Source organism: Thalia democratica, chromosome 6, assembly GCF_965202585.1.
Source record: "Thalia democratica chromosome 6, ktThaDemo2.hap1.1, whole genome shotgun sequence".
NCBI lineage: Eukaryota > Metazoa > Chordata > Thaliacea > Salpida > Salpidae > Thalia > Thalia democratica.
In genome coordinates, this window is record NC_139170.1 from 46,079,299 (window position 1) to 46,096,546 (window position 17,248).

Below are 17,248 nucleotides of genomic sequence, written 5' to 3' on the forward strand. Positions count from 1 at the left end.
AAAATATAAATAAAATACCTCACAATTTCTTTAAAATCAAATCCATAGAAGCCAAACAGTTTGTTTTGTTAATAATATGTACCAATAAATTAGATATTTTAACTAACTTTGACTCACATGTTTTTGTTTTTAATTAGCTTTTGACATTTATATGTTATTCAAAAAATGATGCGTCCAATACTTATGAGTTGTGTAAATTTTTTGTCTGCTTTATACTTTTAGTTCTATTTTATAAGTCACATTCTTTAAATAAATTTTACGTCTGTTTTGATGTTTGCGCATATTGAAAACGACTCAAAAAAAAATTAATGTTGTTTAACTGTTTTTTTATAAGTCTGTAAACTTTATTGTGTACGACTCGATGACCAAAAGGTTCCTTCATGCACCAGGTCCTTAGACCAAACTTTTTGAACGCTTTTTTAATCGTTTAAAAACCAACATGTATCCACAAAGTGATTAATATAAGAAACTTCGCGGGTGCTTTTGCTGAACGTCATAAAAAACACACTTGTTTTATAGCAGAATAGTTCAAAAGTTTGTAAAAGTGCTTACTACAATAGATAAATACTCATTAAAAGCTGAATAGGGACATCAAACGGACATTTTTTATATAAATTTTAAGTTTTTGCAACTTTAAAATCAACGAGATTTTGAGCATTATAAACTTTTGCTTCGAAATATTACAACTAAAGTCACTAGTTATGCACAGTTTTTGCTTAAATTTTACCTATATACCTCGTATATATACCAAATAATTAAATTATTAAATATAAAACATTTACATAAAGTACAGTAAAATAAAAAATAAAAATTAATAATTCATTGTTTCCTAATTATCTCATTTTACACTGTGTGCTAATAAAATATAATTAGATTTATTTACTACGTCCTTATAATATTTAAATTTCTTCTTTTTTTAAATAATTTAAAGAATTATTCGATAAGGTTTATTTCAGAAAATCGAACTGTCCAATATACAATTTTTTTTTAACGTTCTTATTTTGCTAGCAGTTTTGTTTCCTCTAGCTCAGGGGTCGGCAAACTGCGGCCCGCGGGCCAATTGCGGCCCTCGAAGGGTAAATCTGCGGCCCGCGAGCACGTTGTTTTTTTGAATGGAATGCGGCCCGCGAAAGAAAATTTTGTGGCCCGCGAGCATGTAAAAGTGGCCCGCTGAGCAAAAATATATTTCAAGTAAAATTTTTTTCGGTAATTCGATTTAATTTGTTTAGTTTGGTTTTAAGTCTCTGTATAACATTTAAAAATAATTAGAAGAAGTTTCTACTTTAATTTAAAAATTTGAAAAAGACAGATTAGCATTCTAAGAGGATATTTTTCTGAGTTTCATAATAACATCTATTTTACAACAGCAAGTAATTATCTGAAAAAAAAGTGCTTGAATTTAATAAGTTAGTTATGTTATACCTGTTTATAAAATAAATTAAATGCAAATGATTCCGTTTTGTACAAAAGCAATGCACAGTAATTAACTAAAATGTCATTTCTTTATAACTTAGATATTCTTTCCAATATTTTTTATACCTAAGTTTCGTTTGTATATTTTTTATTTGTAAATGTTATGTTTTAGTGTAAAAACATTTAAAATAACATAGTAATAAAAAAAAAAAGGTTTGTTTAAGTTTTGTTTTGACACATTTTAATTTTTAGAAGTTTTCTTTGCACTTAAACTAATTTATATGCACACCAATTTAAAAAAATGCTCATATTTTAAACCACTTTTTATAAAATACTTTAATTAGTATAAGTTTAGTTTATATTGAAGTCGTTTTAACAATAAATTTTTAAAGAGCTTCACAATTAAGGAGCCATCTAAAACTAATCAATCAAAGAACATTATCTAAAACTATATAAAATGTTTGTCCGTTGCAACTTATTAGTTTGTTTACTTTTACTTGTGATCATCGCACTAGCGTGAAACAATTGTTAAGTAATAAACTTTTTAACAATTTAACTTTTGTCATAATTGTAAGTTTAGTTTATGCATAATTTTCTAAGTTTGTTTTTTCTACATGTAATATCTAAATTTGTACAGACACAATTAAATCAATATATAAGACTTAAACTAATATAGTTTTTGTTAGGTATGCATTTTCATTTTTCAAACATTGATTTTGCCAAACTAAGTTAACTTTTATGCTTTGCATATAAATACACACATTTGCTGTTTTTTGGAGCTACCTATTTAATATAAACTAGACTTAGGGATAGTTTATAAACATTGACACACACTCAGACTATCTTTATTTGAAGACTTCAAATCTCAGGCCAACTAAGTCATTTTATAAGTTTTTGGCTAGAATTGTTTTTTGTATACAAAAATATCAGGAATGTTTTTGTTAATTCAGGCTGGCTTTTTTGCTTAAAAGAGTGGCAAATTAAACTTATAATGTAAGTTTTGCTCAACCCAAAGTGTTAGTTTCAGTTAGAATATATATTATTATATCAAGTTCAAGCTTTGAACTTGAAAGTTTATGCTTAAAAATTTTGGAAAAAAAACTTGAATTTGAGAGTTTTTGAAAACGCCTGGAGTTGCAAACAATTTTTACATGTAAAGTAGTGAAATTTCGATTTGACACAAAATATTTAGAAAATAAACATTTCTTTATTAAAAAATATACTAAAGTAGCTTAACAGTGTTTTTTAATATTGATATACTTTATAAGACACTTTTTAAACTATAATTAAACGTTATACTAGAAATAAAAGAAGGAATTGTACTTCTAAAAACTTTTGGTGCATTGCACCTTTACTTGTAAAATTTCACCGATTGTTGTGCTTCGTGTTTGAACTAAACCAAGAAATTATACTAAAGTGTCAAAGTTAAAAAAACATTTCTAATAAAAATTTTCAGATGAGCAATAGTTTTTCTATCAGTGCTCTCATCTTAACATATTGATTAAAGTCATAATTTGATTATGCGACTTTATAACCTTGATGCATTTCCTGAATAGGACTTTTTGTTGTCAAATGAAGAAATAAACAAAAGTTTTTCATTTAGCCAACAAAAATTCTTTAAAATAGTTTTCAATTATAAACGGTATCTCATTATTAATAATAAATTTTGCTACTTTATAACTTGCCTTAAGAACTTTTTTCTGATAATTCTGTAGTTACTGAAGATAATCATGTGCTTTGTTGGAACTGACTTTGGTGATTTGTTTTTTTATCGTTTCTCGCAATAACTCCTAACTAACGTTTTTTTTTTTTTTTGTTGCTCGTCTTTTATTTTACAACTAATATTTTTAAATTCTTATTGCAGATAAAGAATTGCTGTAATACTTAATAAAAAAGAGGTTTTTCTCTTCACTAATAACTCAATTAAGTTTTATACTTTTGTTAAAAATGTTTATTAAAGTTAATTGTCCATTCCAGCTGACTTATATTTTTTTGGCATGTAATTTGTTTAGTGTTAATAAGTTTCGTTATTTCTTTGTGTTGTGAACTTTGTTTTAACTAGGTTGCTACAAAAACAGGCTATTTTAAAAGCTTGAAAACTCAGATGTGTGTGAAACTTATATTTAAAACACTTAAAATAAATCTTAGAATTCCCAGAATAGTTTTTATGACTGTAGTGTAGTTTACTAATTGTAGTTTGTTTCTTTTTTTTACACTTTGTGTACTTTTTAATGATGATGATATTTTTACTAGGTACTTGAGCTTGATTTACAACGATTTACTAGCTTTTTAAACTTTTAATGAACTTAGGCTGGTTTGATACAACTCAGACATTTTTACTAATTATGTGACGACCATGTAAAAGACTAGTTACTAATGAGATATTTTATTTAAGTATTCGAGAATTAATTATGTTAAAGAATTTGTTCTGGCTTTCTATAATACAAACAGGTATTAATTTTATTAAATTAATTAATAATTTTTTTAATGAATGTAAACTATTTAACACGCAAAAACTTTTTTTTGAAGTTAATATTCTTAGAAATATGAAAAAAGGGGTTGATAATATAAAAAAAAATATAAAAGTAACTAATAAATTGTCTTTCAAGTTTGGTTTTTATAGAGAGTTAAATTGTATGTGAAATTACAAAAGTATTAAATTTAACTTAGTAAGTGCTTATGAAAGTACATAGTTTATTAACACTTAAGTATATTAGTCAATGTAAATTTTATTCTAATTTTATTTAATTGAAATAGTCATTCTATGTATAGCTAAAACTTATTTAAAATGATAAGGTGAATAAAAGTAAAACTTTTCTCTAGTGTTACTAAAACTAAAACCAAAAGATTATTCAAATGTCACTAAAACTAAAACTGCGGCCCGCGAAGACTTTGTAAACTTGAAATTTGGCCCGCGACCACCAACTGCCTGCCGACCCCTGCTCTAGCTATCTGTTAATTTCAGTATCAAAACAATCGAAAAATATATTTGTTTAAACATAATATTTTTATAAAATAACTCAGGTAAACTCCGGCTACAAAGTCAAAATCTTCTCCTAACAAAGAAGTCTTGTTGAAAAGTTAAGGTGTTTCCCCTAATGTTTGATGAGTCTGCAAAAACAAATCTTAATTTTACATTTTTAGTTATAGAAACTTATTTTTTAATTATTTTTAATGCGTTTGGGTTAGATGGGTTAGGCATAAGGTATAAATAAATAAATAAATAAATAAATAAAATACAAAAAGCTTTAAAAAAAAATCCTTCTCAACAAATATTTGGGGAAGCACCTTAACTTTTTAATCGGACCCTTACGATGTACTTTTTAGCCAAAAACTTAAGTTTCTTTTTTGAGCACTAAAAAGAAAAGCTTTTGTGGTAAAAACTGACAATAAGGCTCTTAATTAGATAATAACTGTTTACTAGTGCTTTTTCAATTCTTATTTTATCATATTTTTTGCTTAGTATAAAGTTTTTCTATTAATTAACAATTTATTTTCTAATAAATGTGGCCCTTGAAAGAGTTTTCTCTGTACAGTTTGGCCCGAGAGCAACGTTTTTTTAATAAAAGTTGGCATGTAACTTTTAAAAGACTGCCGACTTATATACAGATATTAAACTTTAAACAGCTAGTTTACAAATCTTTAATTTATCAATACATTTTGAACAGCAGTTTTAAAATTACTATTTAGTTTTAAAGAACACGAAACGTTGTAGTCCGCATAACTAAAGAAATGTTATGATAATTGATATGTTAAAAAGTTATGTCATTTGTTTAAATTTTGTAGCCACCCCTGAACTTGTTTTAGAGTAAGGGCCGTTTTAAATTACGCTTCCTTAAACTTAGCAGTTCTAAGACCTTATACTTTTTAAGACTCAAGTCTTGCGAGTCATAAAACAAATATAACCGCTAGATTTAGTAAAACTCAACTGAAAAGTCTACCTCGCATAGCTTATAGCCGTTTAATGTAGCTTGATAAACAGTAAATTTTTGAAAACTTTATATAACTTTTAGAGAATTCATAAAAAATCTTATTTTTTTCGATAATAAATAAAGTAGACTTTTTAGTGATTGTTGTCTGAATTATTATTTTATCAAATAAAACAAAATAACTTGTTGCAGTTGAAAAAGATAACAAGCTTCCACTAAATTTTCGTAAAGGTACACAGAAAGTTAAATATAGTTTTAAGCAAGAACTAGTATTTTCTAAAATGTTAAAAAGGTAAAATGTTAGACAGTTGAAAAGATAAATCATTCTAAGACTGATATGTCTGAATAATTTTTTAAATTAATGGTAAACATATACTTTTCTATAATACTTTGAATTTGTTTTGTAATAGATGTATTTAAAGACCTAACTATCAGAAATAGTGTTTTCAATAAATTTTTGAGTTTTCTAAAATCTTTCAAGAGCCATAATCAAAATTTATTTTTATTTATGCTTTTTAACACTCATATAGTATTTAAAAAAAAATATTTTGATGATCGTTTCTGCAAACTGGTTTTTTACTTAAAATGTTTTTTTATGTTTTTTTTTTTAATTTTAGTCAAAGGTGCATAAAAGTAAAAACAGGTTCATGCTTTTACTTGTTATATTAAAATTTTATAATGCTGAACTTCATTGAGATTTATTTAAAAAAACATCGTGTATTATTTTATTTGTAAACTTTTAATAATCTGCAAGCTTCTTTCATGTTTGTGAATGATGCATATTTCCCAAAATGTATTAGCCGCCTGATCAAATAAACACTTTAAAAAAATGAAAAACTGTTTTATTAGTGTTAACTTTGAACTACATTAGTATCTTTGTTTTGGATATAATTCATTATAAATAACTTAGACAGTTCTTTTTCAAAATAATGTTTTTTTTTGTAATGTATCATTTAATATAAATACTACACACAAAAATTTCTGGTGTATTTTTTATGAGCTTTTGTTTTAGAGGATTTTTATTACTTAATATTTACTGTCCTGGACATGACTTAAACTGTTTTGGTATAAGACGCGATAATCGAAAGGTTTATTCGCGCAACAGGTCCTTGGAAGGTCTTTTTGAGCATTCTTGTTGTACAATAAACAATATTCTACATTCTACAAATAATAGTTTTAACAATTTGTACGCATCTATGTTCTTCTTTTGTTTAATATGCCATAGCAGCTGGTTTAAATAAAGTTATAATAAACAGTTTTTAAAAGCAATTAAAGTTTTTAAAGCCATTAGTTATTTGATTTATGATAACTTAGTTTATCTTGAAAGTCTTTTTCTTCTCACATAATTTATAAATAATTTTAAAATATTTAAAGTTCTAACTTTAAATTTTGCTTTAGTTTGTTTATATGTCACTGTTGTGAAAATGTATTGAACTATTTTTTCACGTTTTGTGTTTGTACCGGATTGCCTACTCTACTGTTCTGGCTGCAAGATAAAAATCCCTTTAACTGTATTAGTAAACAACAGTGACAGATTGGAAGTATTAATAACAATACAGTGCTTCCTTACTTATTCGGTCCTCGCTTAACCGCTACCTCGTTTATCCAGTCGGTTTTAGTCGGAAAGTATTTTTATTCAGTTCATCTAAAATCAGTACTTTATTATAAATACATTTCAAATTCAATTTTAATATCTAAGCATGCAGTTATTAGTAATATAATAGTTTTAAAAAAGATTGAAGTTTTTTCTTATTTCATGTTTTTCGCGCTTTACAAATATCAGAATAATAAACCGAGGGCTACTCCAAACATCACATTTTTAATTGCGATAAAACCGGGTTGCATTTAAGAATGTCACCAGGATATATTTTAGCATTAATACACACCCGGCCGATTAAACAAAAAACCAGAAATTGTTCATAAATTATTTTATTCCGTGGGTTTTATGCTAAGTATCAAGAAAGTTGTGTCAAACAATTTTTTTTTTTTTTGAAAGAGTTCCAATATTAGTTAAACTGTTTACGATATAATTTGTTACAGCTCTATTCAATTAAAACTTAAAATAGTTTTGTTTCATTAATTTTTAGTAAATTTCAATTTTTTGGTACGTTGAAGAAAGTCATCATAAATTTAATTAAGAGATAATTGAGTCGAGTGTACGTTTTGTTACAGGCATTGCATAATATTAATGTGGTAAGTTATCGATAATTTGTTATTATCTGGTCAAAAGCCAAACCTACCTTTTTTACAAAAGATTTCGCCTAACATGGCCGGATAAGCGAGGAAGCACTGTATTTAATAACTATAATTTGTAATGGCAAAAAAAAAATTTACATAGACGTAGAAAGTTTGTTACATTTCAGTTAAAAAAGTTTTGGTTTGTCAAAGGAAAACTGTATTTATGCGAAATACTTATAATACCAAAGTACTACTCAATTCTCTTTAATATTCAAAAAGTTGCTTAAAGTGCTTTTACTATCGTCAAGTATTTTTAAAACAAGTATTGAATTTTTTTTTTCTTTTTTACAAAAAGAGACATACCTTTTTAGAAAGTAAGTGCGTTTTTTTTTTCAAAAGTAGAGCTTTATCTCTAAGTTCGGGTCCTAATGTCTTATATGGTAAAATTTTAGATGCTATAAACTTAAGATCAGGACTCAGGAGTTCTAAAGTGTTAGATAGAAAATCTTACGATTGAATTTTTTCAGACCATGTCCGTTTGGTGACTTTATCACATGCTCAATTTCCTCGTTTCCTTGACAAGACGTTAAAAGGTATCCGTGGTGTGCGATTCGATGACCAAAAAGTTTTTCCGTGCACCAGGTCTTAGGACCAAATATTTTGAGCGTCTATTTTTTCGTTAACATATTGTATTGGAGCTATTGTAAAATTACATTTCATCTGAAAGTTTTTAAATTAAACCATAAAAAGACTCTTAAAAAGGGTATATGAAGCTTCTTGGAGTAATGATTGGAAAAGCCACAAGTTTTTCAGCTTATCATGCTTGACCATGGGTAGTATGTAGTAAAATTGAAGAATACTATTATAACGCGTATACGCTGATAAATACTAGAAACTATTTTTTTTCTCCATAACTGCAGACCATGTAACAATTATATCAGAAACAGGGCTTGTTTACAAGTTGTATACTTTGTAAATACTTAGCAAAAAAACTTTTGAGCAAATTCAAAGTAATCTTAACGAAGTATTTTTAAACTGATGTTAATGATGCAAATTTTTTTAAATTGTTTATTTTTTTCGAAACTTGACCCATCATTTTATACTTATAAATTATAAAAAAAGTTTTAGTTTTCGACACTATTCAGAAACCTATTGGTTTAAATAATTTGTTTTTAGTTTGGTTAAAAAATAAAATTACAAAAAAAGCCATTTAAGCCAAGTTCATGCTCGTTATACAACCAGTGATGCTGAGAAGAGAAACTGTAGAACAACATATCATTAGATAGTTATTACTAAAACATCTAAATATAACTTGTAATCACATTACATTTTTTTAAGTTCAGTCAACCACATTTAGAAATGAAGCTGATTTTAGTAGCCTTTATGCTGATTGGATCTGTATTGAGCCAAGGTGAGTTTTCTGAAAAAGTAAATTAATTGCTGGTCACAAACTATCTATGTTTTTAATGAAAAAAAATGAGTAATTACCTAGGATGATGTCTGCACCAATATCAAGCTGAAATTATGTTTTTTTTATTATTGATGTCTTTTTTAACCATAATTTAAGGGTAATAATTAATATTTTATTGATACATAAATAAAATTTAACTTATTTATCATAAACTAATAAAAATTGAATATTTAATTGATTTTGTTATACAACATAGAGCAATTATATCAATACAATAATTTTTATCTTATGTATATACTGTTTATTTAAAAACAAAGAGAAAGAAAGCACTCAAAATATTTGGTCAAAGAACCTTGTGTGCAAAAAAACCTTTTGGTTATCTAGTTGCACACCGGATACATTTTAACCTCTTGTCCAGGACATATAATAGGATGTTTTAAAATGAAGTTGAGAAAATGTTTTAGTTTATAATAATTAAAATGTTATTATGTATTTATATAGCTTGTTTAAAACAAAATATCTTTTTAGAATAAATATATAAGGCTTGAAACATTGATTTTCGGCCTATAATTATTGTTAAAAAAAATTCAAATATAGTATAATTAATGTTAGCTTAATATTGATGTGACATCATCCTATGTAATTACCAAAAATTGTTACTTGCTCTCTTTGTACTATTATTTACTTGTTTAAAACTTTAAATTCAAAGTTAATTATTATTTATTTAAACTAATTTTGTTGTTTTTATATAAGTTTATGTTCAAAAACTACTGTTTGTTATTATTTTGTAAATGAAGATTTTATGATAAATATACAAGTTTTTGTAAGCAGCAATTTAAATGTTTTTTACTTTTTGAATTTGTACTTAATATAATGGCTAACAGTTATTTTTTAGTTAATAATAATTTTTTGAAAGTTAAACATTACCTGTTGTAAAATAAAAAACCAGCATATTTCACTCTAGACTTTAGAGAATATCTAATGATATTAATTAAAATTTATATATGTACAATCTAATCTGAAAAAGTTTGGAGATATTAATTTTTTATCATACTAAGTGTATAAAGTAGCTGAAGCATAAAACCACCATACCATTAGTTTGTATTTCTATAGACTGTTAAAATTACACACAGTTGTATAGTAATAACTGTTTTAATTATATGTTTTTAAAAATGTCTATTTGGAGTTAAATTGAAACAGCTTGCAAAAATGTTTTAAATTTAATTAGATGCGGACCAGTGCAGTAGTCAACTTCCTTTATTTCATGGCAAACTTGGTGACAATTGGCTCTCATTCATTGAGAATTCCAAACCAACATTTCAGATTGGATTGAAGCAGAGAAAAAAGGGAGCCAAAACTGAAACTGGTGTTGTTACATTCAACCCTAGAAAAAAATATGCTGGTTAGTTTTCATCTTCTTTTTTTGTAGCTTATGCTTTATTTTACAAAGTCATTAATACTTCTTTTATTAGATTATGAAACTCTGTCTCAACTTAGTTTCCCCAAAAAAAATGTTATTTAAAGAAAACTTGAATTTTATTAGGTATTTACTAAACTAATATATTTTATGAGTAAGTTGGATATACAATTTCTAAAACAACATTTTATTATTACAAAGTTTACAAAAATGATCCACAATTAGTTTCCTTATTAAAATTAAAATAAAATGTTTCTCAAAGTTTGCACATAATGTTGATGAACTTTTTAATTCTTTAAAAAATAGATTTAATACTTCATTTAAGGGCATATATGGGTATTTTTACACAATTAACATTGATTGACCTTTAAATTAACCTTTAAATTTTAACTATAAGTCAGTTTTTATAATTGAAAAAAAGTCAGTTATTTTTTGAGATATAGTTGTTTTATAAAAAGTTTCTGATACAAACCTATGAAATGCAATTTTTTCATCTTATATTTTACAATAAACTTATAGTTTCACTAACAACAAATGTTCTTTTTATTTTTTGAGACCTCAATTTTTCAGCAAATTTCTCTTGCAATATTTAGAACATATGTCAAATTATTTTCAATTTACATTTTGTTACCAAAATTTTTTTTTGTATATTAAAAAAAAAATTCTTTAGTTGAAATTTTAAAAATAATTTTGGCTGATTTTTCTAAACTTTGAAACAAGTAAACTGATAAAATATTTGTCTAGATTTTCAGCCATGAATATTTTTAATTAACATTATAAATAAGCAACATTGTCATGTGCAGTTTACTATTTTATTATACTTGAAATGGTCGCACCTTTTTGCCACCCAAACCTGGTAGTAAATAAAATATTCAATTCGCACATGTTTATTTAAAAAAGCTCTTTACATTTCAGTAAATAGAGCAATCTTTTTTAGTTAAGACAAATAACTATATAACAAGTAAACTGAAAAAGTTTTCAAAAAGAAGCACATAAATTGTAGGAGATAGTTTTTAGTAAAATAGTCTATTTTGCCTTCTATTTGGAACCTATGAAACTCAAACTTTGATTGCTTATGTTTCAACATTTATTCTTGTTTTAACAAATTGTAACAAAGTTAACTTTTGTCTAAGTAATTTATTTAAGAATTAAGACTAACAAAATTGACTTACCCCTTTAAGCCCTTAATTCTTAAAAGCTTTTTTTTTTTGACCGACCATGAAACATTATAATGTGATTTGTTATAACAAACACTAAAACAACTTTAGAATATTAGTTTTACAATTACAAGTGTTTACTTAGTTTGCTAGTGTGTTTTTTTATAAATTAATTGCTGTACACAGTTTTTTTCAAACCATTGATAGAAAAATTGTTTAAGTATTAGTATAACAAAAGTTAATGTTTTGGTTTATATAACTTTGGGTTATTTTTTAGTGTATGTCAATGCCAAGAAGAACCTCAAAATAAAGCAGCTGACCATAATCGCTGAGAAAATTACTGGAGATGAAAACTGCAACATGGGGCGTTTTTTGCCCTTCAAAAAAGGGGCTAACCGCCTATACGTGTCCCCACTGTCGTCCCAATGCAACAAAATGGTCTTTTTCCAAGACAACACAGAGGGTAAGAGGGGTGTTAAGAAGGTGGTTGCCAGTTGGAAGGCACCGAAGATGAACGCCTGCACCAAAGTTGTACTGAGGTTGGTCATTTTCATTTTATTGCAAACAAATATGGGTCAGTTTGTTTTACTTGGGTTGGTAATTTTGCTGGGCTGTGAACATGTTTACCATTTAAGTCTAACAAAGTAAGTGGAAAACTTGTTGAAAGTATTTTGTGGAGTAGCTTCAAAAACCTGTAAACAATTTGTATATTTGCTGGTTGAGCAAAGTTTTTAGCTTTCCATGTTATAAATTATGTTATGTTTATTGTACTTATTAAGTCTTTATTTTTTAAATGTTTGTGTAAGGTGGGTTAGGGACAAGGGTATAAATTTAAAAAAGTACACAATATTTAAAAATAAAACTGAATTTATAATTTAAAAACAAAAAAATATGTAAATTTAATAATGTTTTAAAACTCCAAGATAGTTATGATTAATAACAGATGTCTAATTTATTTTACAAAACTGACAAGGTCTCAACATAAATCTAATATTCTTCAAACAGTCATTTATAATTCAAGCTTTAAATTTTTTTGCTGACTCATAAAATGCAGGTTTGCAGCTTTTTGTGGAATGTGTAGATTTTTAAATAAATAAATAAATTTTAAGTTATTTCATAAACATGAATGTCTACTAAATATTAAATTTAGATCGTTCTTGAAAATAAAAGTGTTACAAATAGTCAATGTTGTTTGATTTGCACAAGTTGGTTTTAAGGCGTATGTTCCCTTCACCCCAAGTACACTAAACATAAAAGTTAGATAAGCATAAATAATCAGTAAGACTAAGTATGTTTAAGCCATAAAAGGGTATTTTTATAATAAAATTGACATTCTAATCAATAATTATTACATAACTTTTGGCATAAACTGTAAGTGACTGTTCACAAAAGTGTTAAAATTTGTTTTGAGGTCTTGTCATTTTTGTAAAAACATTTTTACACAAGTACAAGTAGCAGTTATTCATCATAAATGTCTTTTGGTTTTAAAACAATAACCAAATTACGTCTTGCTTTTTTAGTTTTGAAATATGATTTTTAGCTTTTTAGGAAATATTACTTAGTTTTCAGTTTTTAAAAAAACTAAAAATTTAGAATTTCATGACCAAGACTTCCAAAAATGGCCCATTAGAAAATGAGTTATACGAAATTAATAAAGTTTCGTGCATAGTGTAATTTAAAATAAAATCGTAAAGAACATTAGTTGAAAATTTTGATTAAAGTATTTGTTTTTGCTTTCACTATGCAGTCCATGTTGAATTCACCAACTGTTGTTTTTGTATCATGAAAACTCCTACTTTATATATTACTCGGAATTTTGTTAGCTGTTAAAATCTGATTTGAAACAAAAAATTACAAAATATGAAAAGGTGAACAACAATTTTTATTCAAAAAATAAGGTACAGCATTAGTGATTTATAAATTCCATGAAAAATTGATGATAAAAAGTTACTGTATATTTGCTTATATTGAAAGCTTAATAAAAATAATCACTGTATTTAAAAAAATGTCGTGTAATTTATACTTAGAGCTTAATTAATTAACTAAAATTGATTTATCTGAAAAAAAAAGGTATTTGATTATCTGGTCTTAACATTGCTGTAATTAGTTATACATTTACTCAGTAATCAGTTATAACTATAGTTATTATATAATAGTAAAGTATATGAAGTTCATTTAAAAGTTCATATGTTATTTAAGTGTTTAAACACACTAAAAAAAATGTTTTTAAATTAGAAAAAAAAATTTCTTAATGATAAGCAAAATATCTCTTGCTTAGTGTTTTTGTTTAAAGAATTAAAACTGCTGGTTTTAAACTTTTTTTTTGCCTTTTTATTAAAAGCTGCCTGATTCCAACCTTAAAAGGCAGACAATGTGCATGCCATTTGGTTCTGTACTAAATATTGATTTTTACCAAAAAAGACTGCAAAGCTTACAAAAAACTTTTTGTTAAGCCAAAGTGTTTAGATAAGTTTTCATGGGCTATTTATTGTGTTCTGTGTAGTTTCGTGCACATTTTCCATACTTATTATGTATGATTTTTTCATGTATTTCATGTACATTAATGTTGTACCAGATCCAAATTCCACGTATGGTCAATTTTTGTAACTAGCAAGTCATTATTATTTATTAAAAAATATTCCTTTTACAAGAAATGCAACTGTACTTTGCGTTTAACTTTGATTTTTTTTTTTTTCATTTTTAATGTTAACTACAAAAGTACAGTAAACTGACACCTAGGTTTGAACACAGCAAAGTGCGTACATAGGAAGTTTTGGACTTTAATTGCCTACAATAAGCCTAATACAAACAAGTTGAAAACCACTAAAGTTTATAAATAACTGTTAAAGTAAAATCCCCCAAAACTTTAACTTTCATCATAAAAGCAAAACATTTTTGTTAAAATTATATTATAAGTCTTCAGTATTACCTTAATAAATGTATATATATGTAAATATTTATTTATAGTATAAAAAAAAACAACTAATTTTCAAATCGTTTACTTAGTTTCGATGCTTTATGCATCTCCTCAGAACGAATAAAGAACAAAGTAAGATTTTTAAAGAATAAAACAAAAAAACACATTGTGACGTTTCAACTAAAATTGAATAATTTTACTTAGCCTATTTTAAAAACAACTTATGTACAAGTTGACTTATCTTTGCTTTGTTTGTTCTTGTTTTTGGATTTATTTTGTTGTTATTTTTTTGTTATTATTTAGTGGTTTTTGTTCTTTTGAAATACATATTTTGATTATGTAGGCAGGGTTGCTGCCTTTCTTTTCTTTTATTTAATGATAAATCTTTTTTAATTTTTTCAATCTCGTATTTTTCCAAGCAACATAAATGGCATGTTTTATTGTTTTTCGGCTTTGTTTTGGTTCTGCAGAGTATTTCCCACTCTAAATTATAGTCTTTTTTCGCGTCTTTTAATTCCCAAATATAGTTCGATAGTTTGGTATTGTGTCTTTTTAATTTGTTGGTAAAACTTGCTTTATAGTTGCTATATCTGTTTTTAGTATGTAAATATTATGTATTGTAAATATGTAAATATTTATGTATTGTTATTTATATTCAACTCACAAAGTTTTTTTAATTTATTTTGTATTTCCTTTTACCTTGTTGCAATCATGGGGTATGTAAATGTTAGTTGCACTGTTCATTTTTTTCGATTATCTAAATTTTGTATTATACTTTTTAAGTATTTTTTATTCCTATATTTTAATCATGGGTCATGCAAATTTAAATTGCACTGTCCGTTTTTTTTTTTTTGAAATCAAAGAGAATTGAAAACTGTTTTTGAACACAGTGTTTTTCAGCTAAAAAGTGCAATACCGGAAATACGTATCTAGGAAGTGCGTACCTAGGTTGCAGGTTACTGTGATGAAATAAAATTAATTGTCTGATGTGTATTGAAAGCTAATAAAAGTAACTAGTATAAGTTTTAGTACTTTCTGGCTTTTTATGTTTCAAAATTGCTGACTTAATCATATTCTAAAAGGTATGTAAAAGTATTGTAAACAAGAAGTCCTTACCGCATGTACTGGGTTGCAAATCTTTAGACACTGATTCTTTACTATGCAAAGAACACGAATCGATTTCATCACCATCAAAAAGTTTTTAATTGGAGCTGTGAGAAAAATAAACTTGTGAATGCACCTAAAAACCTACACTTAATTTTAACATAGTTATGCATTACAACGGTAGGTGTTTTCTCGCAGCTTATTCGTAAAGTTTACATCAGCGCCTAAATTCTATGGAAGTTCCTCAGTAGTCATGTGAAAGTTCTTGTTGATTTTGTATTAAAACAACATTTTTACCTGCCAAAAACTAAATTTCCCCACATACACAAACACGAACACTAAAAGCGTTCCCCACCCTTGGTATGAAATAAAAGTAGTTATTATTTCTTCTAGTTACTAAAGTTGAATAATATCAAGTGATTGTAGATATTAATGAGAAAAGGCAGATAACCTAAGAATATTATTACATCTTATTACATAATTATTAATGATTTGATATGTTATAAGTGCTTTAAAAATAAAATTTAAAGTTATACAAACAATTTTTTTCGAAATCAAACGCACAAACAAGCAAGGCTTCATGTTACCTTGCAAACATGTGTATTAATTATTTTTTTTTGAATTTATTTTAAAATAATGTCAATTAAGAAATGTTAGTATTTTTTTTGCAGAGTCGAGATAGTTGGTAGTGATGATAAGATCTATCATGACGATATTGAAGACGAAAATTTGAATGAAGAAGGACTCAAATACAACGCACTCACAGCGACATTTGAACCTGCTAGTTAAATGCAATTTGCATCGAGTTTGTAAAAAATAACTAAACTTAACACTTTATATTTTATAACGTATTTTCAAGCATTATAGTTATTTTTTTCTTGAAAACATTCACTATTTCTTTATGCGCATGTTCTTACTTTGAAGCATCAGATTTTTTTTATTGTATATAACTTCTCATTGTTTAAATACGTAATTGACTCTGCATAAACTTTTTAAAGCATCAAGATGATTTTACAAAACGTTTGTAAAGTTGTGTTTTATTTTCTGTAAGCATTTTAAAGTATTCGAATTTACTGTACAATTTCCATAATTTAAAATGTTTTATTCCACATTCTTTAATGCTGTTATTAAGGCATCAAATTGCATTATTATTTTGAACATTACTGCTTTTTAGTCTCGTATAATTGCACAATTATACTATCATATTTACTCGCAAAGCTTGTAACTGCTTCTAAGACTTTTTCATTGCAAATACTTCGAAGCATCATTTTAAATTTGTTTATTACAAAATGTTTCAATAAAGTTGTATACAAAAAGTTGTTTTATTTATTTCTATTCAAAATTTATGCTAATTTATTAAGCTTATGTAAATTTTCCCTGTGCTTTTATAAAACCTATATATTTACATTTAACATTCACAAAAAGAGTTAAAAATGCACATATAGCTTTCAAGTACTATTTAAAACTATTTTAACTACCTTTTGTTCGATTAATGTTAAGAAACATATTTACAGGATGCCATGTAATATTTCCATTCAAAATTTTCTCAATTAATTATCTCTTTTATTTGCATACATTTTAAATGATAACAAGTGTCTGTGTTAACAAGTTAAAACACTTCAACAGAGCTATGAAAGTCGAAGAAATATTCCAGATTTACTCAAGTATTTTAATAAAAAAAGAGTACTGTTTAAATTTGTTATTGTAATATATTCCAGTGAA

At 26.0% G+C, this 17,248-nt stretch overlaps 1 protein-coding gene across 1 annotated transcript; it reads left to right on the plus strand.

Annotated features, from left to right (window-relative positions):
- Positions 1 to 8,788: 8,788 nt before the first annotated feature.
- LOC145838499 (uncharacterized) lies at positions 8,789 to 16,763 on the plus strand. Its single transcript, XM_082946107.1, has 4 exons — positions 8,789 to 8,931; positions 10,160 to 10,333; positions 11,783 to 12,044; positions 16,198 to 16,763. Exons 1-4 carry the CDS (start codon positions 8,880 to 8,882, stop codon positions 16,313 to 16,315), a joined length of 606 nt encoding a protein of 201 aa, XP_082802233.1. The 5' UTR covers positions 8,789 to 8,879; the 3' UTR covers positions 16,316 to 16,763.
- The last annotated feature ends 485 nt before the right edge of the window (positions 16,764 to 17,248 follow it).